Source organism: Phaenicophaeus curvirostris, chromosome 5 (genome assembly GCF_032191515.1).
Source record: "Phaenicophaeus curvirostris isolate KB17595 chromosome 5, BPBGC_Pcur_1.0, whole genome shotgun sequence".
Taxonomy (NCBI): Eukaryota; Metazoa; Chordata; class Aves; order Cuculiformes; family Cuculidae; genus Phaenicophaeus; species Phaenicophaeus curvirostris.
In genome coordinates, this window is record NC_091396.1 from 15,636,248 (window position 1) to 15,652,749 (window position 16,502).

The following is a 16,502-nucleotide window of genomic DNA, read 5'->3' on the forward strand; positions in this document are numbered from 1 at the left end:
GAGGCACTGCTAAAGAGCAAAATAAAACAGAAAACTCAAGGCAGGAGATTTTGCTTTGAGCATCCCACAGCCTGGTAACTCCAAATAAGCATGAGAGAAATGCTTTTTAAAAAAGCTGGCACTAAGAAACATCCTATTTATATATGTTTAAGAGAAGTTATAATAATAATGATGATATCAGCTTCTACAGCAGAATACTGCAGCGCCTTTCACGCTGGTTGGTGGGTAGTTGTTATACTGAGGGCTAAACAGAAAGGGGTTTTTCTCTTTGATGGGGAGCTTCAACTCTGTAATCCTTGGGTTGCAAATTCACAATACTTATGAAAATCTGACCTTTCCTTACAGGAAGAAATCATAGTAAATGCTACACAATGTCATTTTCTTTCATGATAAATCACTCTCCTGGATCACTTGTTTCACTCGGAAAAATTTCCCCCACAGATTACTGTTTAATGACAGCTTACGTTGAATAACAGATGATGGATCGTACTCATGTGTGAGCTGCTCTGCTGGAAGTAACAGATCAGACATGCTGCACAAACATCAGAAGAAACTTTATGGTGTATGATAAGGCTTAACAGATGTACTTATTTTATTAAAGCGGATAGAACTCGATTTGCGGGCCAATGGTATGACCTATTGTGCATATGGGAGTTCTGCCTGCATAAGGACTGTGGGACTGGTGTCTTGTACATAAAACACATCACTAAAATGTCACCATCTGCCTGAATTGTTAGGATTTATCTGTGATTACTCCTTGAAAAGATGGTGTCATTGAGCTGAATTAAAACTTATTAAGGTCAGTGTTGTGTGTGTCCATACTTGGCCTGTGGAATTTCTGATACAAGGTCTGTAAGTTAATCACCAAGAACAGAGATTACATGTTTAAATTCTCATCTAGACCATATGCATTGTGGTTATAGACAGGGAGAAAATACTTATCCTGAAACCTTTAAAATATTTAGCACTGTCAGAAGGTAGACACTTACCCATCAGACACTATGCCCTCTGCAATTTCACACACCAGCACAAACAAGAGGATAAAAGTCAGTATCCAGCGTAAATTGTGGCCAGGAAAATGAAGCCATGTGCTATGATGTATATGTACTTTGGAACTCTGACTTCCCCATCCTAAACAGGAAAAGAAAATTATAAAAAGCTTTCTTAATGACAAGACTGACGCATAAAGCTCCAGCATAGAGAAAAGCATATGCATAACAAACTACTGTACTAAAGTTGACACAACTGTGTTGTGAAACATGCACATAATTGAATATTTTCAGAACTGCGCTGTCATTGCTTAACTTGATACAGAATAAAATCAACAATTCAGGTAGGACACAGACTTAAATTCCTATACCGTTAGCAACTTAGTATTAAGTAATTACATGTTAAGTACTTTTCAAATACATTAACAGTTTAAATTAACAACAAATGAACATTTTGACAAACACGCACGCTGTAACAGACACACTATTTTTTCACTTCAGTGCATTTATTAAAGAATTTACACCTTATCTTACAATTTCTCTTTAAGTAACTCATTCTCTTGATCTAGATAAAACTTGGCAATACTGAGAGAAGCCAGACAGCCACAGATTGCCCTAAGCAGTTCTTCATCTGACCCCTTTTAACAGCTGTGCTGTTATTTCAGCGCTGAACCGTTTCTGATGAAGAAAAGCAAGCGTTGAACCACACAGCTCATGCCGTCGCCTTCCAGAGGACAGGCTGAAGAGAACGGTCCTCAAACTAGTATGTGTTAAACCACTGGGCCACCTACCGGTAACCCCATTTTTATGTTATCAAATAATACCCGCTGCAGATAGAGCAAGAGTTAGGGCAGCCAGGCAGCTGGACTGGGGACGACTGGAAGCCCTGCCTGGCTGCGGGGAGTATTATTTGATAACGTCAGAATTACTTGCCAGGTTTCCTGGGTTTTTTTTTTAGTTTGGGGGTTTTTTTTGGTGTGGGGTTTTTTTTTTTTTTTTTTTTTTCTGTGTGTTATTTAATTTTTTATTTCAAAATATTTTTTTTAATTATTTTTTTAACAGCACATTTATTTTGGTTTCCCACGCTACCCATCAAAACCTGCAGGCAAACCCTCCAGTCCCCGCGCCCGGGGGGTGTCACCTGCAGGGATCCCCGGCCAGCGGGGGGGGCGGTGACCGGAGCATCCCGGGGCTCGCCCCGAGCAGCCTCCCCGCAACCAGGCCAGGCAAGGAGAAAGCGGGGGGGCACCAAGCAAGGAGAAAGGGGGGGGGGGGACACCAAGCAAAGAGAAAGGGGGGGGGGCACCAAGCAAAGAGAAAGGGGGGGGGGCACCAAGCAAAGAGAAAGGGGGGGGGGCACCAAGCAAAGAGAAAGGGGGGGGGGCACCAAGCAAAGAGAAAGGGGGGGCACCAAGCAAAGAGAAAGGGGGGGGGGCACCAAGCAAAGAGAAAGGGCGGGGGGGCACCAAGCAAGGAGAAGTGGGGGGGGCACCAAGCAAAGAGAAAGGGGGGGGGCACCAAGCAAAGAGAAAGGGGGGGGGCACCAAGCAAAGAGAAGGGGGGGGGCACCAAGCAAAGAGAAGGGGGGGGGGCACCAAGCAAGGAGAAGGGGGGGGCACCAAAGCACATAGGGCGAGGGAGCCCCGCAGGCGCTCACCGATGAAGAGGATGGGGAAGGTGATGAAGAGCAGGAAGACGTGCGGCACCACGTTGAGCGCGTCCACGAAGCAGCCGTTGTTGAGCACGCCGTGGTCCACGTTGTAGGCGGTGGAGTTGTCCTCGTCGCCGCAGAAAGCCAGGGCCATGCTGGGACCCTGCGCGCAGCCCGGCACCGCCTCCGCGCACATCCAGGCGGGGCTGCAGCGCGGCTCTCCCGCACCTGCCGAAGCCGCGGTTCTCCCGCACCTGCGGACTCGCAGCTCGCTGCCCCGGGTCCGGCCCCGCCGCGCAGCCCCGCCCCGCAGCGCCCCGGGCGGGGACGGGGAGAGCCCCGGAGCGGGAGATGCGGGAGAGGGAGGGGAGCGATGCGAAAGCGGCGCTGCGGCTCTCGGTTAACCCCGGAGCAGCTCGCGGCAGCGCTCCGGGTGCCTCGGGGCTCGGTAATTAAGCATGTTATGGATCGTTAATGAGACAGAACAGTAGGGAAAAAAAAAAAAAGCACTATATTAGTGATAGCAGAGGAGCTAGAGACTGCAAGAAGTATGTTGCTTTTAACCTTGTCAGCTTTGTGCTTCTTTCTCCGCTATGTTGAATCACAAAATCATCTGGTTGGAAAAGACCTCTAAACCACATCCCTGAGCACCTCGTCTACCTGTCTTTTAAACACCTCCAGGGATGGGGACTCAACCACCTCCCTGGGCAGCCTCTGCCAGTGCCCGACGACCCTTTCTGTGAAAATTTTTTTCCTGTTATCCAGTCTGAACCTCCCTGGCACATCTTGAAGATGCTATGAGATTAAATCATATAAAGAGCTCTACCCTATCCTCAAAGGAGGCTTCAACACCATCTCCTAAACAGCTGCTGTGTTCATGCGTTATCTTTTCTTACCCCTGAAATGAGTTCAAGGCTTTTCTTTTTTTTTTACCTCCCTGAGGCTGCTGTGGTCTGTGGGAATCAGACCATTAATCTGAGTGTGTTCCACATCATTCCCTGAGCAATTTTATCTATACCAAACCCAATACCATTTTATGTATACTATAAACCAAACTTTTCAAACCTTTTTGTCCCGAGTAGAAGTTAGGCTCAGCTGAGCCAATGCCAAACACAAATTGCATGCTGAGGGATAATACTGGAAACTAAAATGTGATGTACATCAGAAATCTGCACCAGACTCTCACTTCCAAAAACAGATTGAGTCAAATCCTGAGATTTTTTGATATCTCTGGCACGTAGCCATGGAATTACAATCTGTAACCAAATCCTTTACCTTAGATCTTCTTTCATTCCCAGTCACACTTATCTCTTGCTTAGCTGAGTATCAGCCACATCCTACCAACAGAAATGTAACCAAATAATGCCCACATATCCGGGCTTAACTCTTCAAAGTGCAAAAGATATAACTTGGCTAAATGCCCCTAAGGAAAATCACTCCCAAAATGAAAATATTCCTTGTTTTTCCTTTAAAAATCAAGCTATGAATATTCAACAGAACAGAGAGCATTTGATTTCTAGGACAGCCAGCTCCACTAATAGGCCTGAAAATTACTTTTGTCATGCTGGTTTTATTGATCTTGCTGTCAGACAAGGGAAAAAAATCAAAACCTGATTCCTTGCATACAAGATTATTTCCTATATAGGAAATATTTCCTATTCTAGGGCTACAGTGGTGTGGTTAAGAATAAAAAATGAAAGACAAACCCCAAGCCAAAGCCTGTGTTAATGTATTTTCAAATGTTAAAGTTACTCCCACACTGGAAGGACTATAATTATTTTAAGTTTTGGACAGAACCCAGCATTCATCTCAGCTTCTGGTTAAGCTCATCTCTGTTATCCTAATAGTTATTTAATAAACAGTATGTGCAGTTTACATGCAGATAATTTTAAAATCGTTTATATTTTAGTATTTCCTGAGGCCCCAAGTAACACAAGGACTCTGTGTAACAGAAGAACAATTAGCAGCAAAGAACTCTTGACAATTTATACTCTAGAAACTGAAATCATGGGGTAGGATTTGGGAGACGAATCATCATCACCTTCACAGTGCCCAGAGAACTAAACACTGAAACCGAAGTCTCACAAAGTCTCTCTCCAAAGAAATCCAGGAACTGAGCTCACATCCCAAACCTCTGCAAGACCTCTGAACCTTGAGACCATCTTCCTTGACTACGAGGAAGTAGTATCACAGTATTTTTAAAAACATATTTCTCAAACAGAAAAACATCAGGAGGCCCCATTGTTTGGAATTTGAAATTTATCTTTTCAATGGTTCGCAAATGCAACCAAGATTACACAGTTAACACAGTGGTTTAAAATTAGTGGTCTCAGTCCAGGTACTGCAGTAGGTGTGAATCCATCACAGAGATGAAGTGGAGTCAGAACCTGAATAGAAAGGTGATGGATTAAATGAGGAAGAGTTCTGGATTACAATTAGCTACCTAATGAAATACTGAAAAAACACACACTGACAGAAATCAAAACATTTGATAAACTGAAATCACTAAGCTGAGCATTCTTGACAATAAACACACATGTGCAACATACAAACTCTTTAAAGAACTGACACTTCCAAAAGCAACTCCACAATTTTGATTTCATTGTTACAGCAGGGATAAGAGTGCTGAATTTGGGCTAATACTGGTTTTGCTCACTAAAGCATCAAATGATTTCTTTTTCACTCATGAATGGTAAAAGAGCTATTCTGTGACTTCCCAAGATAATCCTAAAACAGAGTTTGGACTTTTTCTTAAAAGCTTAGATATGATTGCCTGTGGTGTAAAAGGACCAGATCTACTTACCCAGACTATCTTTGCTAGTCCTGAGTCCAATGGACTTTGGAACAGGTCACGGAGGAACAGTCTTTTTCTCAAAGGTGCATTTTTGTGAAGCTTTGTGAGAACAGAATTACTTCTCAAAGTACAGAAAAGGCAAAGAATAATACAAAACCAACAGGAAGACAGCTATGTTTATCTGCATGTTGCAAATGCAACCTAATTTTTCACGAAATTCCCACTAGATCTTGTCCCCCTCACTCTTTTCTGACTATTTCTGTATCCTAGGAAGTCAGTTTTCTACCTCATCATTTCAGCATATCTACTAGAAATAAGAAATCTGTTTAGATCCTGGCAGCCACCAGCATCTTCAATAGGTGACTGGAAATATTTTGGAAACACCTGGATGATTTGAAATTTAATTTCAGACAGTAAAGGGCAATTATTGAAGGAAAAATAACTTTTCACACTTGCCTCGGAATTTGAGTTTGTTTACAGGATGCAGGCAGGTTTTGGTGTTTGCAGTAAAGGATAGTTGTTTAACAGGTACGAATTCTAATTTGTGTTAAAGTTTTTATTTTCTACCTTTGTCATTTGTTTCTTGCTCCTCTTACACAGCTGCTTTGCACTGACCTCTCTTTCTTAATGGTGCTGTGTAGGGTAAGTGATTTGTCCCTACAAATCATGTTTTGCTATTATGAGTCACTCTGCAGGTTTGTTTTGCTTGTGTTTGCACCTAGAAGCACAGGAAATACAAAAGAAAAATTAACTTTGAACATTCTGAACAACCATAGTCCATACTCAAATTTAGTTAGGCATGCAAATTTAGGCATCAAGCAGGAAAATGTTGCTTTCCTGTGTATTTTAAAGTCATTAATGAGATGAAGTATCAAAAGGATATCTTAATCAGAAAAATACCCTTACTGTGATTTAGAATTTACTAAAAAAGATGTATTGATCTATGACCTCTGCTTCCTATTAAATTCTGCTCTTGGAGGTAAAGAGGAAAAGCGATGTACACAAATGGGAGGAAATTACAAATTGCTTTCAAAAGCGCATTGGGAAATGCTGAGAGGAAAAAAAAAATAAGAAAATCACCTCCATAGAAAAATGTTAGTTTATTCTTGTGGCACAAGAACTCCATTCTATCATTCCATAGGAGATACCAGATGACAAAGCAAATGAAATTTCTTTGTAAAACTCATCCCAGGTACTACTACTAAAAATATTGCAATAAGCATCATAGTGCAGATGTTCACAGAAATAGCTGTTTTTCTCTAAATAAACCTTATTAATATTTAATTGCTGTCCCTCATTAAAAATAAAGAACTTAAGAGTAAGCAGATCTATCTTAGAGTGGAAAGAAAACACAAGCTCTCTATTGGATAATCATCTTTAGGCAAATATTCAGATAAGTGTTTCAAATTAGAACAGCTGATTTTTAAGTGTGAGCCACAGAGTTCTATTGAAACTAATAAATGAGAGCTCTTCTGCCAACGTACATATTGCTGATTCAAACACTTAGTTTGTTTCCCGTGTTTTACAAGACAAGAATGGTTATCAGCACTTCTTTTCTCCACTTGATCTTCACGGAATGCAAATGTCTTAGGAAGCCGCACTACATTACTGTAGTCCTTGAATACTCTTCTGGCTTCTTGTGGCTTCCGCTACATACATGACGTGACCTCTATCATAAAGTCATTGTATATAGCACATTTTCCAACTTACAGCATAACATTCAAGCAGTTATACTTTCAATTAGCTCCTCAGCTGAACACTAGCTTCCTATTTCAACCCAGCCAGAGTTGTGCTGACTCGCTAGTAGCACATGCCACTTGAAAGCTGGGGAAAAAGCTTGCTTTTCTCTTCACTCACTATCCTTTGAAATGCTAAACAAACACTCATGCCTTTGGCAAACCACATGGTGAATCAACCGAAGGGCTGAGGCTATTTCCCTTAGTAGCCCGATCTAAGGATACACCGAATGCTCCACTGCCCTGCTACATCACCAGGATTCTTCACAATGGGACAAAATTCTTGAAACACAGCACTTTTCTTGAATGACAGTACTGTGCATCTTGCTCTCACTAGGCAGAGATGTTACTGTCACACTCATCTGTTCTCCTTGGGGCATCAATTTCCAAAAATAGAGTCAGCTTTTCAGCACAAGGTTTGCTTTTCCCCCTACCTTTTCACTTATTACTCCACCTACTCTGATTTATCCTGCAAGTAGTCTAGAAGGTAATTTATTACCCCAGTTTCAGTTAGCTTAGTTGGTGCTCCACACTTGAAAATATTTTCAGTTGAGCTGAGAAATGATGATGCAACCCAAGCAGCAGTAATTTTTGAAAAATCAGGCCTAAACTAGCTTTCTATTCATTCCCAACTACTGTCCTTGTACGTAGATGTACTCTTGCAATCTTTGCATGATCCCACTGATCACGTTGTACCTTAGTTTATTTTCCAGCAGATAAATGGTTAATATTTTGAGTACTCCCTGTGTAGTACTTGTACCACAAGTGTTGTGTTGTCCTCAAGAGAACATGTTGAGTGCTATGGACTAACTCATGCCAATAAACAATTCCCGTGCTAGCTCCAGTGTGTTATTTTTCAGCGAAGGTTGTTTTAGTTATTGATTCAGTTAAGTGTATATGGACTTTTGTATATACAAGATTATCTTGACTCTTTAGACTACAAGAATCATGCACACTAACAAATAAACACATAATCAGCATTAATTCCTAAATTATAACAGGGCTAAAAGTTACTGGCCTTTCTAGGAAGTCTTCCAAAAAACCAAATTATAATGAAAATGAAGATTTGAATTGTTTCTTAAAGATTACTAGAAACAAAAAGAGGTTACATCTTTCCTTTTCAGAATTGAAAATGGTTTTCTGTTTAGGTGCACCGAAGAGCTGTATTTAGTTGATTTGAGTATTTGCCACCTGAGAATTGTTCCCAGGTTTCCTCAATTTGTCTAGTGCATAAAATCGACACAACAGTTAGAGATAAACTTAAAACTATCAATTCATACTTGGATTTGGAATGCAGTTTGCTTGTGCCACTATTTGACAAAATTATACAAAAAATTAACAACAGGAGTGTTGCAGTTTAATGAGGTTTTGTTCTACAATTTTTTTTTTTTGGTTTATTTTTAAGAGATTGCAATGTGGCATTTATTTGAGTTCTTAAAATAAAACAATAACAAAAAAAATCACTCCGTGAATTCATTAAAAAAAAATCTTGAGTATGCAGAAAAGGTTTGATCCTCTATGGCCAAGCCTGCTTATTCCCTGTAATGATTTTTTATATGGGTAATTAATTGTCAAGGGCCTATTTCAGGAGGCTTTCCTCTTGAGTGCAGCCCACATGCAGACTTCATTTGGGATTTTCAGAGACTCAGGGGAATGAAAACAAAAAATACCCACGTGAAAAAAAAAGAAAATTGATTTACTTACTTTCTGTCTTGTAATTGAATTCCTAGCCAGGAGGAACTTTTTTTCAGTTTGGGTTTTTTTTTAATTTTTTCCATGATGATTTTAACCTGAGGCTTGTTATCTCTTGGAGTAGTACAGTGTTGTTTGTGTACAGCAAAGCACTGCACCTGAATTTGTAGGTGCGGGAGTTTTACGTGGAAGTAGCTGAAGTCTGTGACACTGGTACCTGATGGCTGTAAATTCTCAGTGTCCTCACTTACAGCAGACAGTCAACAGCCTCAGCTTTCAAACCAGCCAGATATCCTCTTCTCTGGTTAGGGATTCTTCATACTATCAGTATTTAGAAAAAATCAAGAAGCTTTTGTAAAAGAAGGAAAAAAGATAGCTTCACAAATCCCTCCTGTAATGAAACCTGGCACTATTCTTTGCCCTCTATATCAGGTGTTAAACATTTTTTTTTAATATTAAGTGTCCATAGATCCTGCCAAAAAAATTGTAACAAGAATAAACAACACAAACTGAATATCAAACCCTTCAATCATTGGGTGCTATAAAAAACCCCAGGCCCTTAAACTGGGCAAAATAACGCAATATCAAGGGCACTAAAACTATTTGCAAATATGGGTCACATCAAATTTGTGGGTTTTTTTGGCCAAAGAGTAGAAGAAAAATTTGAAATAGGAGCAAAAGCAACTCCCCAGCACATAACACCATGCCAGCCTCATTAGTACACAGAAAACTGGCTTCACTGAAACAGTCCCTGATCAATATTTTGTTCTTAAGAGTCAGAGAAGTTAGAGTCTTCTTGATGCCAAATAAACCCCAGCTGTTCCGGCCAATGCTACACGTCCTTCATGCTGTGAGTGACACTGAGGACTAACCTCAGGGAATTATCCTGCCCTGATACTTTGAACTCTTAGTCCCCTCTTAGAGCCAGGAATTCCTAAAGGTTGGTGGAAGTAGTGAATATTCAGGTTAGTTTTATTGTGTCACACAGTGCATTTACAAGTTGCTTTTTTAAAGGTGAATATTGGAAACAAGGGCTTTGTAAAACTACAGTACCCTCTATACTCAATGTGGTAGAGAATAAGTTGAAAATAATGGAGTTCATAGATAATTTTCGGGAACAGCTTCCAGGTTCTCCTTGGGAAAGACTGATGTCCTAATACAGTCGCAGGTACTTCTAAGCCGAAGTTCACAGCTCCTTAGCAGGCACCGGCGCAGTCACATGCAGGCACGAACACCCTGTCTGCCCACTCTACACCACAAGTGGATACATCAGAAGCTCCTATATTGAGGCTCCAGAGTGAGTCCAGAGAAGAACAACAAAGCTGGTGAAGGGGCTGGAGAACAAGTCTTACGAGGAGCAGCTGAGGAAGCTGGGGTTGTTTAGCCTGGAGAAGAGGAGGCTGAGGGAAGACCTTATTGCTCTCTACAACTACCTGAAAAGAGGTTGTAGAGAGGAGGGTGCTAGCCTCTTCTCCCAAGTGACAGGTGATAGGTCAAGGGGCAGTGGCCTCAAGCTGCAGCAGGGGAGGTTCAAATTGGACATCAGAAAAAATTTTTTCATAGAAAGGGTCATTGGGTACTGGCAGAGGCTGCCCAGGAAGATGTTTGAGTCACCAGCCCTGGAGGTATTTAAAAGATGGGTAGATGAGGTGCTCAGGGACATGGTTTAGAGTTGATAGGAATGGTTGGACTCGATGATCTAAGAGGTCTTTTCCTGGTGAATAGAATCTGATGATTCTGATTCCTACACAGGGTACAATTTCCAGACTCTAATCTTCCCTCCTACGTGGAATTATTCTCGATTCTCTCTTTTTCTCCTGGTCATAGGTAGTTTGTCGCAGAATGCTTTCCTCAGGCTATATTTATCTTCTGTGATAAGAAGGCAACATGAGCTAGCGGAAACTTTCCGCACGTCTGCATTTTAGCAGTCCAAATGTGAAGGGGTATGTCAAGCACTGAGGCTCAGAAGTGGAAGTTTTTCACATACAACCTTCTGCTGTCTGGTTTTCATCTACAGTGTAACAGTGGTGCAATGGAGACAACAAGAATAACCACATCCACCTGGAGAGCACTGACAAATTATGACATTCTCACATGTGCCAGGGATACGTCCTCAGCACGTGCTCAATTTAATTGGACAGTAAAAGTAAGATTGCCTTCTACATATTCCCAACCCTGAAACTGGCCAGGGCTTCTTTAACAGATGTTGAACTGCCTATTCTTTTCACCACATCATAAAAGAACACTGCATATTTCCCCATTTACTTGTATTTTGGGCCACAACAGCTCAAGATACTGTAAAACAAAGAATGGATCATGCTGGAACTAAATAAAAACTCTGCTCTCTTCCACTGTTGGGAACACAGCTGGTAATGCTGGTCATTACCCCATAATTAAGAGGCTACATCAATAACAAAGAAAGAATAGTTGAGATTTAATCCTTGGGTGTAATCTGCTTTCTAGGAAAATGGTGATGCGCCTCATATAAAAGTCAATTGCACTGTCCTGGTGTAAAGAAGTCCCTTTCTGTCATTTATAAATCTAGCTGCTTTTCTCCATGTATTTACTATGGTATTGTAAACACATCTATGTATGTACACATGGGTTTATATATACCATTAGAAAAGGCAATACCTTACTGTATTTAAAAGTACCTTTAAAAAGGCAATTTTACTATTGTGTGAAATTCATAACGTACTTCAGTAATGCAACAGGAAAAAAAAATGTCTCTGCATCTGTTTGTCTGGCTAGCGGTACAGAAACGTGAGTATTGACATAGTCAAAAAACAACCAACCAACCAACCGCAGCTTTCCTGCAGCAACACAACCTAGGACAAATCATTAAAAGTCAACTGAATACGCTCAAATAACTTTTCCCTGTGAACAATCCAGCTACAAAATATGCCACTCACTCTGTTTTAATCTGTCCTATGAGTGTCAAAACAAATTTATTGCAATCAAATTCCCTACTCCAAGAAGAAAAGCAACGTTTTAAATTATGTTGCACCCACCTTTTAATGCTGAAATCACTGGTGAGAAATTTGTATGTTAGTTGGACTTGTTTCTGTTGTCCTTCTCTCCATCGGGACTTTGTGTCTTGATCACTTGCATGATTTGGTAGACCACAGCATGACATATGCACTTACTTCTTTATAACAAAGCTGATTTATTAAAAAATAGAATATTTGCCCATACCTAGATGTGATGGGGAGTCTGCCTTCCCCTTTGTGAAGAAAAAGCAACCTGGAGTCAGGAGCACAATGGACAAACTTCTTTCTTGCATTCTCTTAAATAGCTACAGTGTCTGTATGAATGGCTTCATGTCTGTTGTAAGTGATTATTCTGAACTAGAACTCTCACACTTAGCTTGAAGAATTCTTCAGGTTTTTTTATTCCTGCTATGCATGTCACTCATTTACACTAAGATGGAATTGCGTGATTTTCACTGAGAAACATCATGCAATTTCTTCTCTCCTACCAGGCTGATACTTCACACTCAAAGATCTGCTTCATCATAATTCTTTGTGAATAATCAAAATGGAAACATACATCTCTCTCTTTTTTTTCCTCTGTCCTTCCTTGCTGTTGGAATTGTTGCTGGTGAAAAAACTGTTTCTGGGTCTCCTTCCACTGAGAATGTCAGGTTTTATGCTGGGAGGAGGAGGAAGGGTGACAAAAAAAGTTGTTACTTGAAAAATTATAATCTACTCAGTTTCAAAGGATAACCCTGAAAACCTATTTCACCCTGTCAAAGAAATATTTAGTACAAGATTTTAATCAAAGCTTAATTTTATGCCCTGTGTTTCTAAAAGAAAGGGTTTTATCTACTCTTTCTCTGCTAAGTGGCATTATCACTCAAAATCCTCAAGCTGTTGCCAGCACGAACATGGGGTCTCAGTGCCCCTCCTGCTAAAGCATCCAGGACTGCTTAGGGGAAAGGCAGAGGGAAGAGAATAAAAAAAATCATACAAAAGCTATTTGAAACTTTTGATTGGGGGTTGGTGGGGTGGCTTTTCATAGAGAATAACCACTAGCAACTTTCACTCTTATTTTCCTATTGTATAGAAAAGTCCTTATCCTCAAAAATGCTATCTAATTTCTGTCTTACACAGTTTATGTTGGGAGTGCCTCAGTTTTTCTCTCCCAAACTTTATTTTGAGCATCGTGTAAACAAACTCTGTTATAGCTATTGAAGACTAATGAGTTTTACTGATGCCTGGATGAAAAATGGTGAGAAAAAATAAGAGGAGGACAAGCCAAGAAAACGGACAGTGAGGGCTGGCTGCAAGAATAACCCTCAAAAATTATTTGAGAAAATGAAGAGGAACTGAAATTCAATATGAATACTAGAGCCTCAGCATTAACAATAAAGACATTCCATAATAAGCATCTGGAGGACTAAGACATCCTTTGCCTTCAGATTTTGACTTCAGGCCCCAATCCAGCAAATTACTTAAGCCTTAGCAGTATTGTTGAACTCAACCTATGTCAATGGGATTGACGAATATGCTTAAATTTAAACATGTATTTAAGTGCTTTGCTGGATTACAGCCTTGCTTCTAGTAGTCTATAGTTACCTTGTAAGTGGGAAATCTCTCTCGGCACAATTACCTTTCAGATATCCATTCCTAATCATGCAGCAGGTTTTGTGATACTAGATGAAGCAGCCATCAGCAGCATATCACAGACTCCATGTTTTTTCCATGTAGACAGAAAGTCTTATTGACCATCAGCCATTGAGATGTATCCAAGAGCTGCAAGACTTCAATTTACTTGTTCAAAATTAATTCATTAAACCTTCCTTCCAGTGGTTGTTACTCTAACAGTTTAGAACCTTTGCTGGACATTATCATACACATCCAGTATCAGTCTGGAGAATACGCTTTTTCTTATCCGTAAATCTGTGATCCTCTTGAGGTTGAATATGCCTTTTATTTCAAACAATTGCTTTCTAGAGAATGATTGTGTTACCCTGCTTCAAAGCAAACACACAGCCAAAGCATACAGAAAACGTGTACCAGCTATTGCATACCAAGATCCTTACAACCAGATAAACATCCTTTCGTATGAAACCATGGTTTTCAGTCCTGTTTCTAAGGTAAGAAGGTTTATAACAATTTATTTATATTCAGAGTTTATTTCTCACGTTTGTGAAGTATGGAGATTATTTATACATGTGTGCTAGTCAAACTCAAAACTATTTTAGAAAATTATAAAAAATCTTATTAGTGTGCTTAAACATATACACTCCTCCTTTATGTATATAAATTTGTTTATGAACAGAGCATTTTTTAAAACTTCAAACTTCTTTGAAATGTACTTACAAGTTTTAAAAGATGTTTTAAAAGTTAAATAATGGTTAAATTATGAGTTCTTAAGGTAGCAGAATGGCAGTAAAAAAAAAAAAAAAAACCCTCAAAGATTTCCCTGTGTCGATATCCATACAAGTCCTAAACAGTGGTATTTCCTACCCTGCAATGAAAGTCATGGTTCCGATCCATATGGTTTCACATTTTTTGCCTGCACAAAGGCACATACAGGCTCACAGAGTAGATATGAAAATCAGAAGTCTCTAAAATAATTCACGCTCCAGTTCAGTGACTGCGAGGGTATGCTGAAGACAACGCTGTGACTAAGACGGCCAAGAAATTCCTGAGAGAATCAGAATGATTGTTAACAGTTCCAAGAAACTCTTCTTCTGGGTTATTATCCCATAGAGAGAGATAGTGGGTTTTAGCGGTTTAAACCAAACAAACAAACAGCTCTGAGAAACTACATATATTCCCTCTGAGATTACAGTGAATGAGAAACAAAAAGCCATCTTATGTTAAAAGCATTCATGATACTGTCAGTGGAGCTCTTGAAATTCTTCCTGTTGGGGATCAGATCAGAGTTTCCATACTCCCAAAGGAAACTAAATATTGGCTGAAAAAAAGAGAAAGTCCTATTTACCCTTACTGTTTATCTTTTCACAGCTGGCTTGATCGAACAGGGGTGAGGCATGGGCACACGTAGCAACTGTTAGAGCCACCAGAAAACACCACAGTAGCTACTCCAATGCCTGTTTATATGACTTAGATCTGGGACACTGCTCACACATGCCAAAGTAACTGAAAGGGAACTTGCTGGAAAACTGTATTTTCTTCTAACATTCCCCAAATCCTTGAGCTAGCTGGCAAATGAAAGGTGTGATCCAGTCCCAGGGCACTGAAAGCGAGAAATAAAGTACAAAGCTACCTGACTAATGGCTTACGATGATTTTAAGATTTCAGAAGTGTCAGTCTTGTTTTTTGTACCACCACCTCGTAACGTTGCCTAAAGCAACTCTGTCATCCTGACAGTGGTTAGACACACAAAGCAACACTTACACACATGAAGTAACGAGCAGTAATGATTACCTCAACTGCCTCTCATACATTTTAAGCTGTATCCAAGCAAATCAAGTTAACAGGGTAGATGGGAAGAAAAACGTCAGTTTTGTGACTAAGAAGCAAGGCTACAACTCAACTGTTGGTACTCCCACAGCTCTCCCTGCTCAGTCTTCTGTCCTCCTTTTGTCTCTGTAAAAAATAACACCAGTAAAAATATTTCTAATATCCATCCTTTAACTTTTCTGTCATGTTTCTTAGTGTGCTGAGACAGTAAATTGGCACGATAAGCATTGGCTGCAGGCTGAGTTCATCACTGGTGCATTAAAGTAGCTCTCTGCTTGTACATAGCATCAGAGAATCCCTGTAGAGAACATTTGATAGCAATACTCATCTATCTGGACTGTCATACCATCCAGATGGTTGCAGTATGTAGGCAACTGGGAACCAGAGCAGCAGGAGGAGTACATCCTGATGGAATTTTCCCTCTGGTGTTAATCTTGATGCATTTAGATTAGTCTGTTGGTTAGAAAGTCTGTAGCTCTGGGTAGATGCACCCAAAGACCTAGCAAATGAAATGAACTAGAGCAGCTGCACTCAGAAGCTTGCCAACTACCAAATGACTAGATTTGCCCATAAAAACCTCAATAAATGATTACTGCAGCTCAGCTATGTAAAAATTTGCTACTGCGCAGAGTGAATTTTCTTTTGAATTCAACAGGGATGGCTTTCTGTTGCAAATGGGTCTGGTATTGAAGATCAACTCAGAAATCTATGTTCTTCAGCACACACAGTACATCAATATGATGTACAAACCCAGAGGCAAAGAGGAAACAAGATGTCTTCTGTTTGGCAAATGCAATTTTATTTCTGAATTAGTTGTAAGAGTTAAAATTTTAAACATTCTCACATTTATACTCTGCCAGACACGTTAACTGGCATACTAGAACAATACTACAAATGAAGAAAGTCAACGTAAATAATTATCTTTGTGTAAGTACAGAGTCCTCAGGAGTGTAATTGTTATTTTTCTGTGTTACAGAAGGGAGGGTTACCAAACCTTGAAAAGGCAAGACATTAGCAGGAGAATGATATGCCAAAACCTACAAACTGGCTTTCATTAGTCCAGCTAAGAAAAAATCTAAACACAATATGACAAACTGAATACAAACTGGCAGATACAAAGAAGGAAGGAAGGCAATGACATTTCCAAGGAGATACCTTGATAACGTAAAGAAATGTCTAAGTCTACAACTGTAATCATACTGATTT

The 16,502-nt window shown here is 40.0% G+C and overlaps 2 protein-coding genes across 6 annotated transcripts in view; both read right to left on the bottom strand.

Moving 5' to 3' along the window:
* Nucleotides 1–2,847, bottom strand: part of ABCC8 (ATP binding cassette subfamily C member 8) — a 78,625-nt gene extending 75,778 nt beyond the window's left edge. For both annotated transcript variants that reach the window (XM_069857661.1, XM_069857662.1), the window contains exons 1-2: nucleotides 2,647–2,847; nucleotides 990–1,131 (exon numbers count right to left, since the gene is read on the bottom strand). In XM_069857661.1, the coding sequence (XP_069713762.1) occupies nucleotides 990–1,131; nucleotides 2,647–2,836 (332 nt within the window). In that variant the 5' untranslated portion in view covers nucleotides 2,837–2,847. The remainder of the gene's footprint in view (nucleotides 1–989; nucleotides 1,132–2,646) is intronic.
* Nucleotides 2,848–16,084: 13,237 nt separating this feature from the next.
* Nucleotides 16,085–16,502, bottom strand: part of USH1C (USH1 protein network component harmonin) — a 49,618-nt gene continuing 49,200 nt past the window's right edge. For all 4 annotated transcript variants that reach the window (XM_069857686.1, XM_069857683.1, XM_069857685.1 and 1 more), the window contains one exon: nucleotides 16,085–16,495. The gene's annotated coding sequence lies outside the window, so the exon portion shown is untranslated. The remainder of the gene's footprint in view (nucleotides 16,496–16,502) is intronic.